At 41.4% G+C, this 21,544-nt stretch overlaps 1 protein-coding gene across 2 annotated transcripts in view; it reads left to right on the top strand.

Annotated features, from left to right (window-relative positions):
* DNAH6 (dynein axonemal heavy chain 6) overlaps positions 1-21,544 on the top strand; it is a 330,576-nt gene that overhangs the window by 163,937 nt on the left and 145,095 nt on the right. For both annotated transcript variants that reach the window (XM_030920632.1, XM_030920633.1), the window contains 5 exons: positions 3,508-3,729; positions 4,551-4,698; positions 6,538-6,695; positions 16,964-17,095; positions 21,310-21,481. In XM_030920632.1, coding sequence (XP_030776492.1) covers positions 3,508-3,729; positions 4,551-4,698; positions 6,538-6,695; positions 16,964-17,095; positions 21,310-21,481 — 832 coding nt within the window. The remainder of the gene's footprint in view (positions 1-3,507; positions 3,730-4,550; positions 4,699-6,537; positions 6,696-16,963; positions 17,096-21,309; positions 21,482-21,544) is intronic.

Here is a 21,544-nt window from a genome sequence, read left to right as displayed (position 1 = left end):
CAGCATCCTCCTGATACCAAAGCCTGGCAGAGACACAACAAAGAAAGTGAATTTTAGACCAATATCCCTGATGAACATCAATGCAAAAGTCCTCAATAAAATACTGGCTAATCAAATCCAGTAGCACATCAAAAAGCTCATCCCTGGGATGCAAGGCTGGTTCAACATACGTAATTCAATAAACGTAATCCATCATATACACAGAACCAATGACAAAAACCACATGATTTTCTCAATAGATGCAGAAAGGGCCTTCAACAAAATTCAACAGCCCTTCATGCTAAAAACTCTTAATAAACTAGGTATTGATGGGACATATCTCAAAATAATAAGAGCTATTTATGACAAACCCACAGCCAATATCATACTGAATGGGCAAAAACTGGAAGCATTCTCTGAAAACTGGCACAAGACAGGGATGCCCTCTCTCACCACTCCTATTCAACATAGTGTTGGAAGTTCTGGCTAGGACAATCAGGCAGCAGAAAGAAATAAAGGGTATTCAATTAGGAAAAGAGGAAGCCAAATTGTCCCTGTTTGCAGATGACATGATTGTATATTTAGAAAACCCCGCTGTCTCAGCCCAAAATCTCCGTAAGCTGATAAGCAATTTCAGCAAAGTCTCAGGATATAAAATCAATGTGCAAAAATCACAGGCATTCCTATACACCAATAACAGACTAACAGAGAGCCAAATCATGTGTGAACTCCTACTCACAATTGCTTCAAAGGATAAAATACCTAGGAATCCAACTTACAAGGGATGTGAAGGACCTCTTCAAGGAGAACTACAAACCACTGCTCAGTGAAATAAAAGAGGACACAAACAAATGGAAGAATATTCCATGCTCATGGATAGGAAGAATCAATATTGTGAAATTGGCCATACTGCCCAAGGTAATTTATAGATTCAATGCCATCTCCATCAAGCTACCAATGACTTTCTTCACAGAATTGGAAAAAACTACTTTAAAGTTCATATGGAACCAAAAAAGAGCCCACATTGCCAAGACAATCCTAAGCAAAAAGAACAAAACTGGAGGCATCATGCTACCTGACTTCAAACTATACTACAAGGCTACAGTAACCAAAACAGCATAGTACTGGTACCAAAACAGAGATGCAGACCAATGGAACAGAACAGAGCCCTCAGAAATAATACCACACATCTACAACTATCTGATCTTTGACAAACCTGACAAAAACAAGAAATGGGGAAAGGATTCTGTATTTAATAAATGGTGCTGGGAATACTGGCTAGCCATATGTAGAAAGCTGAAACTGGATCCCTTCCTTACACCTTATACAAAAATTATTTCAAGATGGATTAAAGACTTAAATGTCAGACCTAAAACCATAAAAACCCTAGAAGAAAACCTAGGCAATACCATTCAGGACATAGGCATGGGCAAGGACTTCATGACTAAAACACCAAAAGCAATGGCAGCAAAAGCCAAAACAGACAAATAGGATCTGATTAAACTAAGGAGCTTCTGCACAGCAAAAGAAACTACTGTCAGAGTGAATACGCAGCCCACAGAATGGGAGAAAATTTTTACAATCTACCCATCTGACAAAGGGCTAATATCCAGAATCTACAAAGAACTTAAACAAATTTACAAGAAAAAAATCAAACAACCCCATTAAAAAGTGGGCAAAGGATATGAATAGACACTTCTCAAAAGAAGACATTTATGGAGCCAACAGACACATGAAAAAATGCTCATCATCACTGGCCATCAGAGAAACACAAATCAAAACCACAATGAGATACCATCTCACACCAGTTACAATGGTGATCATTAAAAAGTCAGGAAACAACAGGTGCTGGAGAGGATGTGGAGAAATAGGAACACTTTTATGCTGTTGGTGGGACTGTAAAGTAGTTCAACCATTGTGGAAGACAGTGTGGCGATTCCTCAAGGATCTAGAACTAGAAATACCATTTGACCCAGCCATCCCATTACTGGGTGTATACCCAAAGGATTATAAATCATGCTGCTATAAAGACACATGCACATGTATGTTTATTGCAGCACTATTCACAATAGCAAAGACTTGGAATCAACCCAAATGTCCATCTGTGACAGACTGGATTAAGAAAATGTGGCACATATACACCATGGAATACTATGCAGCCATAAAAAAGGATGAGTTTGTGTCCTTTGTAGGGACATGGATGCAGCTGGAAACCATCATTCTTAGCAAACTATCACAAGAACAGAAAACCAAACACCACATGTTCTCACTCATAGGTGGGAACTGAACAATGAGAACATTTGGACACAGGGCAGGGAACATCACACACTGGGGCCTATTGTGGGGTGGGGGAGAGAGGAGGGATAGCATTAGGAAATATAACTAATGTAAATGATGAGTTAATGGGTGCAGCACACCAACATATATGTAACCTGAACATTGTGCACATGTACCCTAGAACTTAAAGTATAATAAAAATAAAAAAATAAAAAAATAAAACCTTTGATTCTGGATAACAATAAAAAAAAAGTAGAGTGAATTGCACATAGTAGAGGTAAATATTTTACATGTTTGTAGATACACATATATATGTATGTACAGAGTCACAATGAAAAATGAATTTCTTACTAAAAGTCACTGTCAAATGACCTTGAAGCAATAGTGCTCTGTACAGCTGCCAGAATGAAACTTCTGAAATGCAATCTGATGATGTTACCTACCTGCTTAGAATCCCACACTGAATTGTTGCTCTAAGATCTTTAAAAAGTAAAGCTTTTAAAACTTGGCCCATCTCTATTTCCAGCCTCATCTCACTGTATGCAGCGTTCTCGTGCTTCCCAGTATACACCATATTTTCCATGGCATCAGACTTCTAATTCTATTTTTTTAGTCTGAATCCTGAACCCGTTCTTTCCCACCCCATGCCATCCCTTTTTTGCCCATCTGACTCCAGCTTGTTCTTCAAGTCTGAGTTGTAGCATTACCACCCCTGGAAGCCTTCCTGAATCTGTAGCCATCACCATAACTCCCCTGCAAGTAGAAATGAGCCATTGCTCTGTGTGTGTGTGTGTGTGTGTGTGTGTGTGTGTGTGTGTGTGTGATTGTAATAAACTCCTTTAGAGCCCTTATTTCCCCATGGGTATTAACTGAAGTGCTTATGTCCCTCAGGGGGATTACCAGGTCATTGAAGACAGAGGCTGGATCTCATTCAGCACTTGTCCTCAGCATCAGAGATAGTATTTGACATAGAGTAAGCCCCTAAATGTTAAATTTAATTAAAAATGCTTTACAATTCTGGCATGGGTTTTAATATAATCACTATAACAGGTATTTTCATGCATTGTGTTACATGATTTGGTTTAAATCACTAGTCTCAGATACCTAAATAACTATGTATCTACAAAGAAAAAAGAAATCCAAATCCATTTAGGTTTTTTGACTGCCTTTGTTTCTATATAAATGTATCTACTACTGTGTGTCAATATTGCTTATTCCCTATTGAAAGTGGTGTTTAATTTTGTACTTTAGCTTCCCAGTTCTGGTGATCTGTGGAGCATTCATATGGACTTTGACACCAAACGGTTGGATCCCTGGGAACGAATCATACCTACCTTCAAATACAACCGAGATGTTCCATTTTTTGAAATGCTTGTCCCCACAACTGACACAGTGCGCTATGGGTACCTAATGGAAAAACTACTGGCAGTCAAGCATTCTGTGTTGTTTACTGGAATAACTGGAGTGGGCAAGGTAGGAAACTTACATCAAACAAGAAGTCCTCTCCAAATGTGAGGGCATGGTGGACTTCAAATTGTTAGCACCAGAAGTAATATTATTTCTGAGAGGAATTTTTTTTTTAGCTTTTAGCGTTTTTGCAGGAAGAATGTTATGCTGAATCTATATTGATCCTAGGAATTGTTCTAAAGTTTGCCGGTTTCTGAATGCATTCTTGGAGTTGATACTGTATGAACTAGAGAGCCCTGTAGGCCAGCATTTGTGTTTAGGGGCTTTTATGTTTTATTCCTTGGTATTTTGGGGGCTGCCACTGCACTGGTTGGATGGGAACTGGCCAGAGGAGTTTGCATTCCCAAAAGACTGTTGATAGAGATCAGCCCATCCCCTCCTGCCTGTTCACTTGTATCTGACACAACAATGGTATCCTTGATTATCTGGGGTTTTTTGTTAAAGTAGAATGGAGGGAGGAATACTGATGAGGCTTGTAAGTTTTGGAGAATCCACATAAAATTTCACTGTTTCCCAAAAAAATTTATTCTAAAAGGAATTTGCATCTTTCTGTGACTCTTTCCATAAATTGGCTTGAAGAGTAGCCAAGATGGATTTTGGCATGAAATTAAATTAAAACGTTTTGCTAAGATAGTGCAGATTAGAATATCTCTTTGGTTCTGAAAAATGTAACTAAACGGAATCTCCAGTAAGAGAAAGCAGACATTTCAATCTGGCTTTAACCTCTCTCTTTTTATCGTGTTTCTTACTTATTGTGCCAAATTATTACAGATATAACTGAAAGAGATTATATTGATGTGACATTAATTAACTTATTTTAATTTAAGTCTGTGATTGCAAAAGGATTGCTAAATAAAATTCAAGAATCAGCTGGTTATGTCCCTGTTTATCTGAATTTTTCTGCTCAAACTTCATCTGCAACGACACAGGAGATCATTGAGTCAAAACTGGAGAGAAAAAGAAAAAATATTCTAGGTAAGAATCATTATTTTAGTTTGTCCCACAGAAATTATTCATTAAGCTAATAAATGACATAAATAGTACATGTAATAAAATGACAATTGGATATTTTATTTGCTTAATTTACTTGTAAAGGTGATTCTGTTGATGGCGTTTTTATGCTAGCTATGTAGATGTCTTAGTGTTGCCAAGCAAGTCATTTATTTCTATCATCACCTTCAACTCAGAACATCTTCAATCTCTGCCACTCCATGGCTCTCCCTCTCTACACCCAGGTTCTTCCAACATGCACTGATTTCACCTTATTTAAAATAAACAAACCTCTGTATATTTGGCACATTGGATTATCTGAACTCTGAGGAATAAGTATAGACTGTTTTGGTTTTTTCTTCAGTCAGTGCTTTCAGCCAGGTTTTGTGGTAGCTTCCCCACCCTCCCTTATTAACTGCTTAGATAACTGGCATAACTTTCTGGTCACCTTCAGACATTTGGAGTCTGGGCCAGTCTAAGCCTCAATCCAATACCCAATTCAAAGTTCCTCCTCTCCTCTGTCATAAGCCAGGTTTGTGGCCGCAGGTACATACTGGTGGTGAAGGGGTCATGGGATGCTCGTCACTCCTCCCCAACCTCCCTGTAGGAGGCTGGAGTATGCGGGGAATGGAGAAGAAGAAGGAAAGGACAAGTTTCTTGTATCTAACCAGTGCTCAGATGGGCCTCTCTGTGGCTGGTCCCTGCTTCTGTAGCTGGCACTGAGTGGTGTCCATGCTGTCTGTGAGGCAGGCTTTCAGGAGGGGGCTCTTGTAAGCAACTCCCAAAAGAACTGTAGGTCAGGCATTGGCCTCACCACTGGAAGTTTCCCTGTGGGTGGGAGTCAGGACCTCAGCCCTCACTCTCCAGCAATCCATCTGCAGCCTCTTGCAACTGGGGCCTACTTGCTCAGTCCACAGTCTCTGGGGTGGTGCACCAGTCAGGGCTCAGGCTTGGCTGCCTCCCACATTGCCCACCATCTAGCAGGCCGTGTCATGCCAAACAATGGTGCTGCCAGCTGCTTCACTGCCTCCTCTTTCTGTCCCCTCTCTCCTGCTCAGGTAGGCAAGGGGCAACAGATGCCATTCTATTTTCTGGTGGAGGCCCCAAATTTTTACAAAGGTTTCTCTTAGACCCCTTCCTTGGCCCCCCCATCCTGCTACTTGGCTTCCAGGGGACCACAGGATGGAGTGAATCACTCAGTTTGCCTTGGAATCACCTCCCGTAATTATCCCAACCACAGAGACATGGCTATTTGCCCATCGGGTTTCTCTTTCCTCTGCTATCACTCATTCCTTTTTCTAATGTGTGTATTTCTAATGTGTGTATATTTATTTAAATGTGGTATTGTGCAGCCCCACTGCACTGGATTTCCCTTTGATGTGATCAGGACACTTTTGAATATCTAATCTGTTTTCCCTGTGAGGGTGCCGTGATGACATTTATGAAAGGAAAATTTGGCATTCTTCCTCTTCCTACTATGGAAAGAAACTGATGTTCCTCACTCATGCCTAAGCCGCACAGTTGCTGGGGGCAGTGGCTGAGACAGAGAAAAGTTCACTCCTTGCTGGAGAGAGGCCACCATCTTGTGCCCTGACAGTGAGGATAAGGGGCCACCTGGCATGACAACGTGGACGTCCTGACCAGGAGCACATCTTCCTGCAAGGGCCTGGGTGGGGCCAGAAGGAAGTCTCTTCCGCCGGGCAGGACTCAGAACTGAGCTCTTTATGACCTATAGGATGTCATTGAGTCCAAAGCCATACCCTAGCTTTGTCTTACATTTTCTAGGGGAAAATCATAATTCTTAAATTCATTTTATTTCCCTAGGAGCACCAGGAAACAAACGAATTGTGATTTTTGTTGATGATTTAAACATGCCCAGACTGGATCGCTATGGCTCTCAGCCTCCGATTGAATTACTTCGGCAGTATCAAGATTTTGGGGGATTTTATGACAGAAACAAATTATTTTGGAAAGAAATACAGGTTACTTTAGCTTTTAAATTACTTGGTGTGCTTAAATTTAAATGTCAAGGAAGTATGATGTATACTTTGTGAGACTGCCATAGCAAAGTACCACAAATGGGGTGGCTTACACAACAGAAGTTTGTTTTCTCATAATTCTGAAGACTAGACGTCTAAGAACAAGGTGTCTGCAGGATTGATTTCTTCTGAACACTCTTTCCCTATGTCTTTATATGGGCTTCCCTCTGTGTCTGTCTGTGTCCAAATCTCTTCTTATAAGCACACCCGTCATGCTGGATTAGGGCTTACCCTAGTGGCCTCATTTTAGCTTATCACATCTTTAAAGACCCTATTTCCAAATACAGCCACATGCTGAGACGCCGAGTTAGGACTTCAACATATGATTTGGGGACAGGGGACACAATTCAGCCCATAACATGTGGCTGCAGTTTTTCCTCCTTGTAATTCAATGCATTCAGTCTATATTGAGTTTTTGCCATGTTTGATTCAGGAGATCCATGAACAAGTGAAACAGTCCCTGCCTCCCAGAGAGCTTCAGAGGGTGGACAGACATTTCTTTTTTTTTTTATTTTTTTTTTTTATTTTTTTCTTATTATTATACTTTAAGTTCTAGGGTACATGTGCATCACGTGCAGGTTTGTTACACGTGTATACTTGTGCCATGTTGGTGTGCTGCACCCATCAACTCATCAACACCCATCAACTCGTCATTTACATCAGGTATAACTCCCAGTGCAATCCCTCCCCACTCCCCCCTCCCCATGATAGGCCCCGGTGTGTGATATTCCCCTTCCCAAGTCCAAGTGATCTCATTGTTCAGTTCCCACCTATGAGTGAGAACATGCGGTGTTTGGTTTTCTGTTCTTGCGATAGTTTGCTGAGAATGATGGTTTCTAGCTGCATCCATGTCCCTACAAAGGACACAAACTCATCCTTTTTTATGGCTGCATAGTATTCCATGGTGTATGTGTGCCACATTTTCTTAATCCAGTCTGTCACTGATGGACATTTGGGTCGATTCCAAGTCTTTGCTATTGTGAATAGTGCCGCAATAAACATATGTGTGCATGTGTCTTTATAGCAGCGTGATTTATAATCCTTTGGGTATATACCCAGTAATGGAATGGCTGGGTCATATGGTACTTCTAGTTCTAGATCCTTGAGGAATCGCCATACTGTTTTCCATAATGGTTGAATTAGTTTACAATCCCACCAACAGTGTAAAAGTGTCCCTATTTCTCCACGTCCTCTCCAGCACCTGTTGTTTCCCGACTTCTTAATGATCGCCATTGTAACTGGTGTGAGATGGTATCTCATTGTGGTTTTGATTTGCATTTCTCTGATGGCCAGTGATGATGAGCATTTTTTCATGTGTCTTTTGGCTGTATGAATGTCTTCTTTTGAGAAATGTCTGTTCATATCCTTTCCCCACTTTTTGATGGGGTTGTTTGTTTTTTTCTTGTAAATTTGTTTGAGTTATTTGTAGGTTCTGGATATTAGCCCTTTGTCTGATGAGTAGATTGCAAAAATTTTCTCCCATTCTGTAGGTTGCCTGTTGACTCTGATGGTAGTTTCTTTTGCTGTGCAGAAGGTCTTTAGTGTAATTAGATCCCATTTGTCAATTTTGGCTTTTGTTGCCGTTGCTTTTGGTGTTTTAGACATGAAGTCCTTGCCCATGCCGATGTCCTGAATGGTATTACCTAGGTTTTCTTCTAGGGTTTTTATGGTATTAGGTCTAACATTTAAGTCTCTAATCCATCTTGAATTCATTTTCATATAAGGAGTAAGGAAAGGATCCAGTTTCAGCTTTGTACTTATGGCTAGCCAATTTTCCCAGCACCATTTATTAAGTAGGGAATCCTTTCCCCATTTCTTGTTTTTGTCAGATTTGTCAAAGATCAGATGGCTGTAGATGTGTGGTATTATTTCTGAGGACTCTGTTCTATTCCATTGGTCTATATCTCTATTTTGGTACCAGTACCATGCTGTTTTGGTTACTGTAGCCTTGTAGTATAGTTTGAAGTCAGGTAGCATGATGCCTCCAGCTTTGTTCTTTTTGCTTAGGATTCTCTTGGCAATGTGGGCTCTTTTTTGGTTCCATATGAACTTTAAAGCAGTTTTTCCAATTCTGTGAAGAAACTCATTGGTAGCTTGATGGGGATGGCATTGAATCTGTAAATTACATTGGGCAGTATGGCCGTTTTCACGATATTGATTCCTCCTATCCATGACCATGGTATGTTCTTCCATTTGTTTGTGTCCTCTTTTATTTCACTGAGCAGTGGTTTGTAGTTCTCCTTGAAGAGGTCCTTTACATCCCTTGTAAGTTGGATTCCTAGGTATTTTATTCTCTTTGAAGCAATTGTGAATGGAAGTTCATTCATGATTTGGCTTTCTGTTTGTCTGTTACTGCTGTATAAGAATGCTTGTGATTTTTGCACATTAATTTTGTATCCTGAGACTTTGCTGAAGTTGCTTATCAGCTTAAGGAGATTTTGGGCTGAGACGATGGGGTTTTCTAAATATACAATCATGTCATCTGCAAACAGGGACAATTTGACTTCTTCTTTTCCTAACTGAATACCCTTGATTTCTTTCTCTTGCCTGATTGCCCTAGCCAGAACTTCCAACACTATGTTGAATAGGAGTGGTGAGAGAGGGCATCCCTGTCTTGTGCCAGTTTTCAAAGGGAATTTTTCCAGTTTTTGCCCATTCAGTATGATATTGGCTGTGGGTTTGTCATAAATAGCTCTTATTATTTTGAGATATGTTCCATCAATACCAAATTTATTGAGCCTTTTGTAGCATGAGGGGCTGTGAATTTTGTCAAAGGCCTTTTCTTCATCTATTGAGATAATCATGTGGTTTTTGTCTTTGGTTCTGTTTATATGCTGGATTACGTTTATTGATTTGCGTATGTTGAACCATCCTTGCATCCCAGGGATGAAGCCCACTTGATCATAGTGGATAAGCTTTTTGATGTGCTGCTGGATCCGGTTTGCCAGTATTTTATTGAGGATTTTTGCATCGATGTTCATCGGGGATATTGATCTAAAATTCTCTTTTTTTTGTTGTGTCTCTGCCAGGCTTTGGTATCAAGATGATGTTGGCCTCATAAAATGAGTTAGGGAGGATTCCCTCTTTTTCTATTGATTGGAATAGTTTCAGAAGGAATGGTACCAGCTCCTCCTTGTACCTCTGGTAGAATTCAGCTGTGAATCCATCTGGTCCTGGACTTTTTTTGGTTGGTAGGCTATTAATTATTGCCTCAATTTCAGAGCCTGCTATTGGTCTATTCAGGGATTCAGCTTTTTCCTGGTTTAGTCTTGGGAGAGTGTAAGTGTCCAGTAAATTATCCATTTCTTCTAGATTTTCTAGTTGATTTGCATAGAGGTGTTTATAGTATTCTCTGATGGTAGTTTGTATTTCTGTGGGGTCGGTGGTGATATCCCCTTCATCATTTTTTTATTGTGTCTATTTGATTCTTCTCTCTTTTCTTCTTTATTAGTCTTGCTAGCGGTCTATCAATTTTGTTGATCTTTTCAAAAAACCAACCTCTGGATTCATTGATTTTTTGGAGGGTTTTTTGTGTCTCTCTCTCCTTCAGTTCTGCTCTGATCATAGTTGTTTCTTGCCTTCTGCTAGCTTTTGAATGTGTTTGCTCTTGCTTCTCTAGTTCTTTTAATTGTGATGTTAGAGTGTCAATTTCAGTTCTTTCCTGCTTTCTCTTGTGGGCATTTAGTGCTATAAATTTCCCTCTACACACTGCTTTAAATGTGTCCCAGAGATTCTGGTATGTTGTATCTTTGTTCTCATTGGTTTCAAAGAATATCTTTATTTCTGTCTTCATTTCATTATGTACCCAGTAGTCATTCAGGAGCAGGTTATTCAGTTTCCATGTAGTTGAGTGGTTTTGATTGAGTTTCTTAGTCCTGAGTTCTAGTTTGATTGCACTGTGGTCTGAGAGACAGTTTGTTATAATTTCTGTTCTTGTACATTTGCTGAGGAGTGCTTTACTTCCAATTATGTGGTCAATGTTGGAATAAGTGTGATGTGGTGCTGAGAAGAATGTACATTCTGTTGATTCGGGGTGGAGAGTTCTGTAGCTGTCTATTAGGTCTGCTTGCTGCAGAGATGAGTTCAATTCCTGGATATCCTTGTTAACTTTCTGTCTCGTTGATCTGTCTAATGTTGACAGTGGGGTGTTGAAGTCTCCCATTATTACTGCATGGGAGTCTAAGTCTCTTTGTAGGTCTCTAAGGACTTGCTTTATGAAACTGGGTGCTCCTGTATTGGGTGCATATATATTTAGGATAGTTAGCTCTTCCTGTTGAATTGATCCCTTTACCATTATGTAGTGTCCTTCTTTGTCTCTTTTGATCTTTGATGATTTAAAGTCTGTTTTATCAGAGATTAGGATTGCAATCGCTGCTTTTTTTTTGTTCTCCATTTGCTTGGTAGATCTTCCTCCATCCCTTTATTTTGAGCCTATGTATGTCTCTGCATGTGAGATGGGTCTCCTGAATACAGCAGACTGATGGGTCTTGACTCTTCATCCAGTTTGCCAGTCTGTGTCTTTTAATTGGACCATTTAGTCCATTTACATTTAAGGTTAATATTGTTATGTGTGAACTTGATCCTGCCATTATGACATTAACTGGTTATTTTGCTCGTTAGTTGATGCAGTTTCTTCCTAGCCTCGATGGTCTTTACATTTTGGCATGTTTTTGCAATGGCTGGTACCGGTTGTTCCTTTCCATGTTTAGTGCTTCCTTCAGGGTCTCTTGTAAGGCAGGCCTGGTGGTGAGAAAATCTCTAAGCATTTGCTTATCTGTAAAAGATTTTATTTCTCCTTCACTTATGAAACTTAGTTTGGCTGGATATGAAATTCTGGGTTTAAAATTCTTTTCTTTAAGAATGTTGAATTTTGGCCCCCACTCTCTTCTGGCTTGTAGAGTTTCTGCCAAGAGATCTGCTGTTAGTCTGATGGGCTTCCCTTTGTGGGTAACCCGACCTTTCTCTCTGGCTGCCCTTCAGACTTTTTCCTTCATTTCAACTTTGGTGAATCTGGCAATTATGTGTCTTGGAGTTGCTCTTCTCGAGGAGTATCTTTGTGGAATTCTCTGTATTTCCTGAATTTGAATGTTGGCCTGCCCTACTAGGTTGGGGAAGTTCTCCTGGATGATATCCTGCAGAGTGTTTTCCAACTTGATTCCATTTTCCCCCTCACTTTCAGGCACCCCAATCAGATGTAGATTTGGTCTTTTTACATAATCCCATACTTCTTGTAGGCTTTGTTCATTTCCTTTTCTTCTTTTTTCTTTAGATTTCTCTTCTCACTTCATTTCATTCATTTGATCCTCAATCGCTGATACTCTTTCTTCCAGTTGATCGAGTCGGTTACTGAAGCTTATGCATTTGTCACGTATTTCTCGTGTCATGGTTTTCATCTCTGTCAGTTCGTTTATGGCCTTCTCTGCATTAATTATTCTAGTTATCAATTCTTCCACTCTTTTTTCAAGATTTTTAGTTTCTTTGTGCTGGGTACGTAATTCCTCCTTTAGCTCTGAGAAGTTTGATGGACTGAAGCCTTCTTCTCTCATCTCGTCAAAGTCATTCTCCGTCCAGCTTTGATCCGTTGCTGACGATGAGCTGCGTTCTTTTGCAGGGGGAGATGCACTCTTATTTTTTGAATTTCCAGCTTTTCTGCCCTGCTTTTTCTCCATCTTTGTGGTTTTATCTGCCTCTGGTCTTTGATGATGGTGACGTACTGATGGGGTTTTGGTGTGGGTGTCCTTCCTGTTTGTTAGTTTTCCTTCTAACAGTCAGGACCCTCAGCTATAGGTCTGTTGGAGATTGCTTGAGGTCCACTCCAGACCCTGTTTGCCTGGGTATCAGCAGCAGAGGCTGCAGAAGATAGAATATTGCCGAACAGCGAGTGTACCTGTCTGATTCTTGCTTTGGAAGCTTCCTCTCAGGGGTGTACTCCACCGTGTGAGGTGTGGGGTGTCGGTCTGCCCCTAGTTAGGGATGTCTCCCAGTTAGGCTATGCAGGGGTCAGGGACCCACTTGAGCAGGCAGTCTGTCCGTTCTCAGATCTCAACCTTCATGTTGGGAGATCCACTGCTCTCTTCAAAGCTGTCAGACAGAGTCGTTTGTGTCTGCAGAGGTTTCTTCTGCTGTTGTTGTTGTTGTTGTTGTTGTTGTTGTTGTTGTTGTTGTTTAGCTGTGCCCTGGGGTGGACAGACATTTCTAATGCAGAGTGGTGAGAGGGGAGAGACAGGAGAGTTTCAGGGGTGGGGCTGGGTTGCGGATGGGAGAAGCCTCCCAGAAGTGATGTTGGAGCTGGATTCTGAAGGCATGCATGCCAAAGCAGAGAAAGGGAGTGTTTTATACCCCAGAAGCGGGAATGTAAAATACTAAGGTGGTGTGAAATATGAGCACCAAAGCAACAGGAGAGGCAGAGGTCACATCCCATGGTGCTGTGGGTCCATGAGGAGGAAACTGGATTTATCCTGTAAGTGCTGAGGAGCTGCTGAATGAAATTTTATGGAAAGATTCCCTTGGCTGCAGGGGAGGGATGGGCTAAAAAGGAAGCAAGAACAGAGGCAACTGCAGTAGCCTAGAGGACAAGAGATGAGGGTCGAACCTCCTGGGGTGATGCGTGTGGTCAGAAGGGTTTAGAAGCCAGAAGGCAGATCAGCAGGACTGGTGGTGTGTTAGTCAGGGTTCTTGAGAGGGACAGAATTAACAGAATAGATATATATACATAAAAGGGAGTATATTAAGTATTAACTCACATGATCACGATGTCCCACAATAGGCCATCTGCAGACTGAGAAGCAAGGACAGCCAGTCCAGCCTCCAAAATTGAAGAACTTGGAGTCCGACGTTCAAGGGCAGGAAGCATCCAGCATGGTAGAAAGATGTAGGCTGGGAGGCTAGGCCAGTCACTCTTTTCACATTGTTCTGCCTCCTTATAGTTTAGCTCCATGGGCAGCTGATTAGATTGTGCCCACAATTTAAGGGTTGGTTAAGGGTGATTCTGCCTTTCCCAGCCCACTGACTCAAAAGTTACTTTCCTTTGGCAACACTCTCACAGACATATCCAGGATCAATACTTTGTATCCTTCAATCCAATCAAGTTGATACTCAGTATTAACCATCACAGGTGGGGTATGGAGTCAAGAGGGAGAAGGGGGAACCTAGGCTGACTGCCCCATTTCTGTTCTGGAGAGCAGAAACCAATACGCTTGACAAGAAGAGGGCAGGGGGCATGTTTAGTTTTGCTCACAATAAAAACAAGTATTTGTACCAGGCACTATTCTAAGTGTTTCCCACCTGCTAGCACCCAGCATCCCTACAAGATGGATAATGCTATCAGCCTTGTTTTATAGATCAGGAAATAGGCCAAGAGTATGGAGTTATGTGACTGGTCCAAGGTCATACTACTCGTATGTGGCAAAACTGGGATTAGAGCCCAGGCCGTTCAGCTTCTGAATATGTGATTTCAGCTAAGATTCCTCCCTGCCCACGTTGCTAAGCTCCAGTTCCCTGGGAAATCCAGGTAGAGCACTTTCTGTCTATCAAAATGAGAGCTTAAATAAGGCACAAACATTCTTTGAAGTGAAAAATAAGATGAGTGTAAGAGGCAGAGGGATAAATGGAGACTGAAGAGAGGGTTCAAGCTGTGCAGAGGTGAAAACTGATGGGGGCGGAGGTAGTAGGTCCTGAGAAAGGGGCCTCATTCTCCAACACAGGAAGTCCCGGATGGAAGATGAACCTGTATTCAGTTCCTGGAAAGCAGTCAGCAGTTTTCTTCTTCCAGACTGTATTTACAGCCTGTATTAAAACAGGAAAACCTTTCCTAAAAAGAGAATGTAATTAGGCCTCTTTATAAAGAAAGCAGTCTTTTGCGTATAAGGTTTTTTTACTTTCCAAATAATTTTATCTAACTTTATCTTCCCAACAACGCAGTGAGGAGAGAATATCACATGCCCTTTGCAGGTTTAGAATTCCCCTGACTCAGTGCCATGGGGATGAGGGTGGGAAGGGAATGACTGCCAAACCTCCCACCAGGCCAGTGCTCAGTGGCTCCTCTCTGCCAAACAAATCACATGGAAATGCCTTGCCCTGGCACTCTGAGGCTCCCACATATGGCTGTGAATGGCTGCTCTGATTCAAGGGTCTTTTGCTGCTCCCTGCACATGTCCCACAGTCCCACTGAGGCAGAAGGCTTTATGTCTCCTGAATGCACCCATATCCTCCACCGCATGCCTTTGTGATAGTGTCCTCTACCTGAAAGGGCCCTTCTCTCCAGCTCTTCCCTTGTAATCCTCCTACTCCTTCAAGGCCCATCTCCAAATTGCCTTGCTCACAAGGTCTTTCCTTAAACCCCCATTTCCAGTGTGAGCTCCTCTTTCATCTGCGTGGAGCACTGTGTGTGTCTTTATGGCCTTTACATTCCATCTTGAGTCACAGCTGTTGATGTGCTCATCTTGTATTGCATTCCTTCATGTTGGACTCTGAGCTCCTGACCTCCATCTCCCTCATCTTTATGGCCCCTGCTAAGCTTAATACCTTGTACGTAGTAAGCTGTTGTTTATTGGAACTGATTCACATAGAGACAGCCTTGGTACCACCTCAAGCCTTGGTACTGTAGAGCTGAGATCAAGAGTGCCTTCCTCTTGGTCTTCAGATTCTTCCTCCTACCAAAGGAATTGGCATACACTCTTCCCTTTGCCAGAAATGCATCTGCTCTCTTCACCCCTTATGGCCTTGTCTTCTGCTCCTGTCAGCTTCCAGCTCTCCACTGCAAGTACCATTTCCTTGGCCAAATCTTCTGTGACCCACAGACTAAGTAAGGTTCCCCCATCAAGCATTGCCTCAGCATTATATCCCTTTCCTTCAAAAACCTTACTGTGATTTTTATTGCAATTTTATTTTATTTTATTTTTGAGACAGGGTCTCATTCTGTCACTGAGGCTGGACTGCACTGGCACAATAGAGGCTCACTGCAGCCTCAACCTCCAGGGCTCAAGTAATCCTCCCACCTCAGCCCCCCGAGTAGCTGGGACCACAGGCTCATGCCACCATGCCTGGCTAATTTTTTGAATTTTTAGTGGAGACAGGATTTTGTCATGTTGCCCAACCTGGTCTTGAATTCCTGGACTCGAGTGATCTGCCTGCCTCAGCCTCCCAAAGTTGCACATTTATTTTTAAGATCATTGATTTATTAACCTCTGTCCTTCCCACTAAAGCTGCTTTCAGATGGAATAGGTGGCATGTTCTCTCCATTAGACCCACAGGGCTTTTGCTTTCCATTTAATTCACAATAGCCCAGGCTATTTGTGGATTCCATGTTTGAAGATTCACCTGCTCACAAAAATTTGTAACTGCAAAATCAATATTCATAGCACTTATTCTGTCTTTTGCAGAAATGTACGGAGTGGCGAAAAATTCTACCATCCAACCCACAGTTCCCCGATGAGGTGGAACAAGACAACACTCTGCCTTCTTTTTCAGCTCTCATGCTGTAAACAACTGCCCTTTTCACAGTCTACTGGAGGCCACATTTTCACATTTTTATGCCTTCTGTTGGTGATTTTGACATTTAAAATGGCCCAAGTGTAGTGCTAAAGTGCTGTCTACTATTCCTAAATACAAAAAGGCTGTGATGTGCCTTACTGAAAAAAATGAATGAATTTGATAAATTTCATTTAGGCATGAGTAATAGTGCTGTGGTCCATGAGTTCAATGTTAATGACTCAACAATATAAAATAAGGCGTTTTAAACAGAAACGCACATAAAACAAAGTTATGTATTGGTCAGTTGACAAAAATGTCATCACAGAGACTCACAGAAACCTAACCCTAGGAGCGATGGTTCAGTATCCACCAATCCAGTGCTCCAGCCAACTTTACTAAACTTAACTACCATGAATAATGAATATTTGTTGAAAGAATGACTATATTTTATCTTCAGATAACAAAGTTTTTAAGATTACAGTTTCACATAAAGGTATTTATATAAAGTAGATGAATCAGCTGAGTGACCTTGAGCAACTTATTTAACCATCCAGGGCCTTGGTTTTTTAATCTATAAAATAGGTGTAATTATAGTGGTCTCTTGGAGTGATTGTGAGAAGTCATTTAACATGCACAAAAAATGTAATGCAATGCTGGCATTTGGGAAGTCCTACCATTGGGATAGGCAGGTGGCATTTCGTTCTCTGCTGAGTGATCCAAGTGGATTTCTCTGCACACAGGATGTAACAATTGTATCGGCATGTGCACCTCCAGGCGGTGGCCGCAACCCTGTGACTCCCCGCTTCATCAGACATTTCAGCATGCTGTGCCTCCCAGTGCCCTCAGATCACAGTCTGAAACAGATTTTTCAGGTGAGTGTTGATTCTAACTTAGGCAAAAGGGGGAAAAGAAAATATATGTGTTCCAAGCCTCCCACAATCAAAGTGGTGTCTTGTGTTTCTAAGGAGTCCATCTATCCATCTCTTTCCCGAGCAGGAAGCAGGTAAATATGGACTCCTGGAGAGTAGCTGGCAGGCATTTGCATCACTGCCTTCTGTATCTGTTGGTCTCAGAGAGTTCTAGAAATGCAGAAAGATTGTGCAAACAAAACCCCTACCTTTAGAGAAGGCTGCATCTTAGGTCCCTGCCACTTAGCACTGCACACACAGTTCTTAGTAGATCTCATCACTACCCAGCCCCTGCCTTTGTGCTCATCTCATACCTAACCACCAGGTCTGTGTGTCCACTTGCCACCAAACTTGGCACGTGATGTGCCAGAGAGCTCAAGCTTAAGACACCTAAAACAGAACTCATCTTCTTGGCCACTCTCACAAAGAACAATAACCTATATTTTGTCCACCTGTACTAACTTCCCTAAAGGGCTACTTCTCCATCCTTTATATGGGAAAAATAATAGCACCTGCCCTACAAGTGCTCAACAGATTGTGAGGCATTATTTTGAGTAGAACAATAAGAGAATATGAAGCAGCATGACTAAAGCCCCACATACCCAACCTGCAAAGGTTTCTTAGACAAGAGAGATTGTGAGCTGAGGCTTGGGGATGCTGGGAATTGACAGGGAGGAACGGATCTTAGGAACAGGAAGTGCCGGGTGAATGCAACTGCAGAGGCAGGAAATGGTAAGGTGTGTGCAAAGGTAGAATAAGACAGTTCAGGTGACTGGCCTGGAGAAGCTGATGACAGTGATGTGGACAGTGATGCCCAAGGATGTGGCAATTACCAGCATCGACTTCTTCCAATGGAAGCCCTCTCTCAAGAGGGACAGACTCCACATGTATACAACCTTCAGTACGTGGAAAGGAGTTTTCTGTTTGTATTTAAATAGCTTATTTCTGTGGGAAATTATTTTTAATAAATTGAAGTAGTTCCAATAAGCTGTTTAGGAGCAATGCCACAAAGATATATAAAAACTGCCACATTTTGAAGAACTTTGGGAGAGTGTTTTAGAAAATATGAAAGGATGGGAGCTTAGCTCCTATAATTAAGCACCAGAGTATAGAACAAGACATAACAGGAACCACCAAAGCCATTAGAGGGGTTGTCTAAGCCCCTGCACACTTTTTCTGAGAACTTTTATATTTATATTTTGAAGTTGGAAGTGCGTGATTCCCAACCACACCACAGATCCACTGTGATGTGATGAGTGGTAAGGGGTGTCTCAAGAAACTTATGCCTGGTTAGAAGAAACTGAATTTGCAAATTGTTTCATTTTTTATTAAGTTAAAGCAGATTCAGGGTAATGACTACAAAAATGTCATTCTTCATCATTCCAAAATGGAATGATTTCTATTTTGTGGGTGAGAAGAATACAGTGAAGTCTGGGCCACTGGGAAAGACATGGTCCCCAACTCTCAACCTCCTGTGGGATTATCATGTCCATGGAAATGTGTCACCCATGGGAACATCGTCCAGCAAGCACATCACAGCTGAAAACTGGCTGTGATAGAGCTGCTTCTTCCCACTATAACTTTACAGGTTTACATTTTAAACCCACACTAACTATAAGGGGAAATAGAAATGATACGTTGCAAAACTGCGAGATTCTGGGGGCTACCGGGTTGGACTGAATTCAGGTGGGAAAGAATATTGCTGTCATTACAACGGACAGGGTATTTTGCCTGTAGGAAAAAAGAACTTGCTCTAGGCCCATGGATCTCAAACTTCATTTTTCATCACAGCTCACCTAAGCAGGACCCAATAATTCATCACCCATCTGTCCTGTCCTTCATTACTGTTTGGAGGAGAAAGAACTTGGATGTAGTCAAGAATTGAAGAAGAGCAAAATCAATAAGCTAATTTATTGTTAGCAACATATATAAATAGATTTATTTCTACTATATAAAAGAAGCCTATAAATCTAAATAGTACATGTATATTATATATAATGTTTTCAATCACCTATTAGTGTTAACACAATTAGTCCTATCATTGTACTTTCTTTGATAGTCTATTGCAAATTAGTTAATCAGTGCATATATGCAGGGAGTGCATCACTAATAACCAGTCACGGTTTGCTCAGTTGGAATATGTACATTATAAGTGACTCTTTCTTGGACCACACAGTTCACACAAACCTGAGTGTTTACTTATTGGAAATTTATGTGCCAAAATATGCATCACTATACACTCCAAGGGTGAACTGAACAGCACACAACCAGGTAAATTAAATTTAATGAAATTTCTAGTTAGAAAGCTATAACAGCAGTAACTGAAAACCATGATTGGCTCCATAAACTAGTGATAATGTGCTTATGCCAAAGAATCCTTCTCCCAAAACTGACAAATCTGGCTGTGTCTTGTGTGCATGTTCTTAGTAAGAGTTTTGCAAAGTTGCCAGGCAGATCATGTAAGCCAGATCCTTAAGTAAAATATCAGGCTGTGGTCCTCAGTACATTTTATAATGATATGCTAATTTTAATGTATGGATACCAATTTAGTAGCCTTTAATTCATTCATTAAACAAATATTTGTTGAGCACCTTCCATACGCCTGACATTGGTATATCATCCCTGTCCTCATGGATCTTCTTCCACGGACGCAGATAATGAATAGATGAATGAGATATCTAGATACAGGCACACAGTTACTCATGCATATGTTAGAAACTGTATTTGTATTTGTATTTGTGTCATGGAGAAGAGAAGGCTGGAGCTTTTTACCTACCTATAACATATATATAGATAAAATTATCAGCTTGTCTATTCTCCATCATACACATACAAATGGACAGATTTTCATCAAATTTAAAGATTGGGTTTGGGATGGTCCTACATAAAATACAGACCATGTGGAGTATGTTAAACTCATGTTGGGGTCCCAGGAGGGGATACCTAAAGAGGTCATCCTCACAAGTTAAAGCAAATGTTAAACAGGAGGCCCACTGAAAACAAATACTCAGGTTTATTTCAAAAGATCTCATATATGACACCAAATCTGAAGTCACAACTTCAGATTGGACTAACTTGCAAACATCGATATGCATTCTGGTGGCTTCTCCCATGAGTTACCCCAGGGTTAATGGTGATAAGAATTTATCTATTTAAAAAACAATAATGATTTTTCCAAGCACTTGGGGGTCAAGGACTAGCTAATAAATACACATGTTCAAGTTGTGATGTTATGGATGAGAAGATCAGAGAGATTGATGGGAGGACTTGTTTTAGATTGAGTGATCAGGAAAGGCCTCTCTGGAGAGATGGCATGTAACCTAAAACATGAAGGCTGAAAAGGCACCTGCCAAGCGGAGAGGGCTAGGCACAGAGACAGGGGAGCAGTAGTGCAGGGGCCTGAGATGGGAAGGAGCGCGGGTGTTCAGACTAGTGTGGCGGGGACACAGGGAGCAATGGAAGGGAGGGGTGAAGTGAGGGAGCTGGGGGAAGGGTGGACCGGCAGGGAGACCAGGATGGAAGTGGAGAGGCCAGAGTGAAGGAGAGAGGGGAGAAACCCAGATTTAAAAGAGTGTAGCCCAGAATGGGGTGATGTCCGGGGAAACAGAGAGAAGCAAATAGACCCAAGAAATGTGTTCAAGATTGATTGTGCGGGACAGAGAATGGGAGGTGTCTACAGAGACTTCCAAGCTCCTGATCTGAGCTTAGGAGGGAATGGCCAGCTACTGAAATGGGGAAGCTGAATGTGAAGGAGTTCACCATTGTAAGTAAGTCACATTTGAAATATACATGAAGATGAAAATCTTTGAGAGTGGTGGTCATTCGTCCATAAAAGTGAGAGAGAGGGTTTCTGTTCTTTTTCAGGTGGGTTTGTGCCCTTCTTGATGACCCCTTGGACTCACCTCAAGCAGAGGTCTAAATCACTTGAGAGTACATTCATGTAAATTCACTAGTCAGATATGAATGCCACTCAGGCATCACAAAACAATCACAGAAGACAGGAGTGAGTGCATCCTCGAGAATGTTTTCTGAAATAAGCAGAAGAGCTTTGATACCAGAAGACTTTGTGTTGGAATTTGGCTTTCTGTTATTAGAAAATATGTCATCTGGAGTACTTAAAAGATAGATATTTGGTTTAAAATAAATCTAATCCTCTCATATTATGTTTCTGATTCTAGGCCATCTTAAATGGTTTCCTGAGTGACTTTCCACCAGCTGTAAAGCAAACTGCATCAAGCATTGTCGAAGCCTCAGTTGAGATTTATAAGAAAATGAGTGTTGACCTCCTGCCAACACCTGCCAAGTCCCATTACATCTTTAACTTGAGGGACTTATCCAAATGTGTGCAAGGTAGAGTACTGAACCCTCATTTTCTGATCTGCACCCTCCCTTCTTTTCCATTGGCCCCCAAAT

Source organism: Rhinopithecus roxellana, chromosome 17 (assembly GCF_007565055.1).
Source record: "Rhinopithecus roxellana isolate Shanxi Qingling chromosome 17, ASM756505v1, whole genome shotgun sequence".
NCBI lineage: Eukaryota > Metazoa > Chordata > Mammalia > Primates > Cercopithecidae > Rhinopithecus > Rhinopithecus roxellana.
Note: the sequence above shows the minus strand (reverse complement) of the source record. Positions and strands in the feature narration are given on the sequence as shown.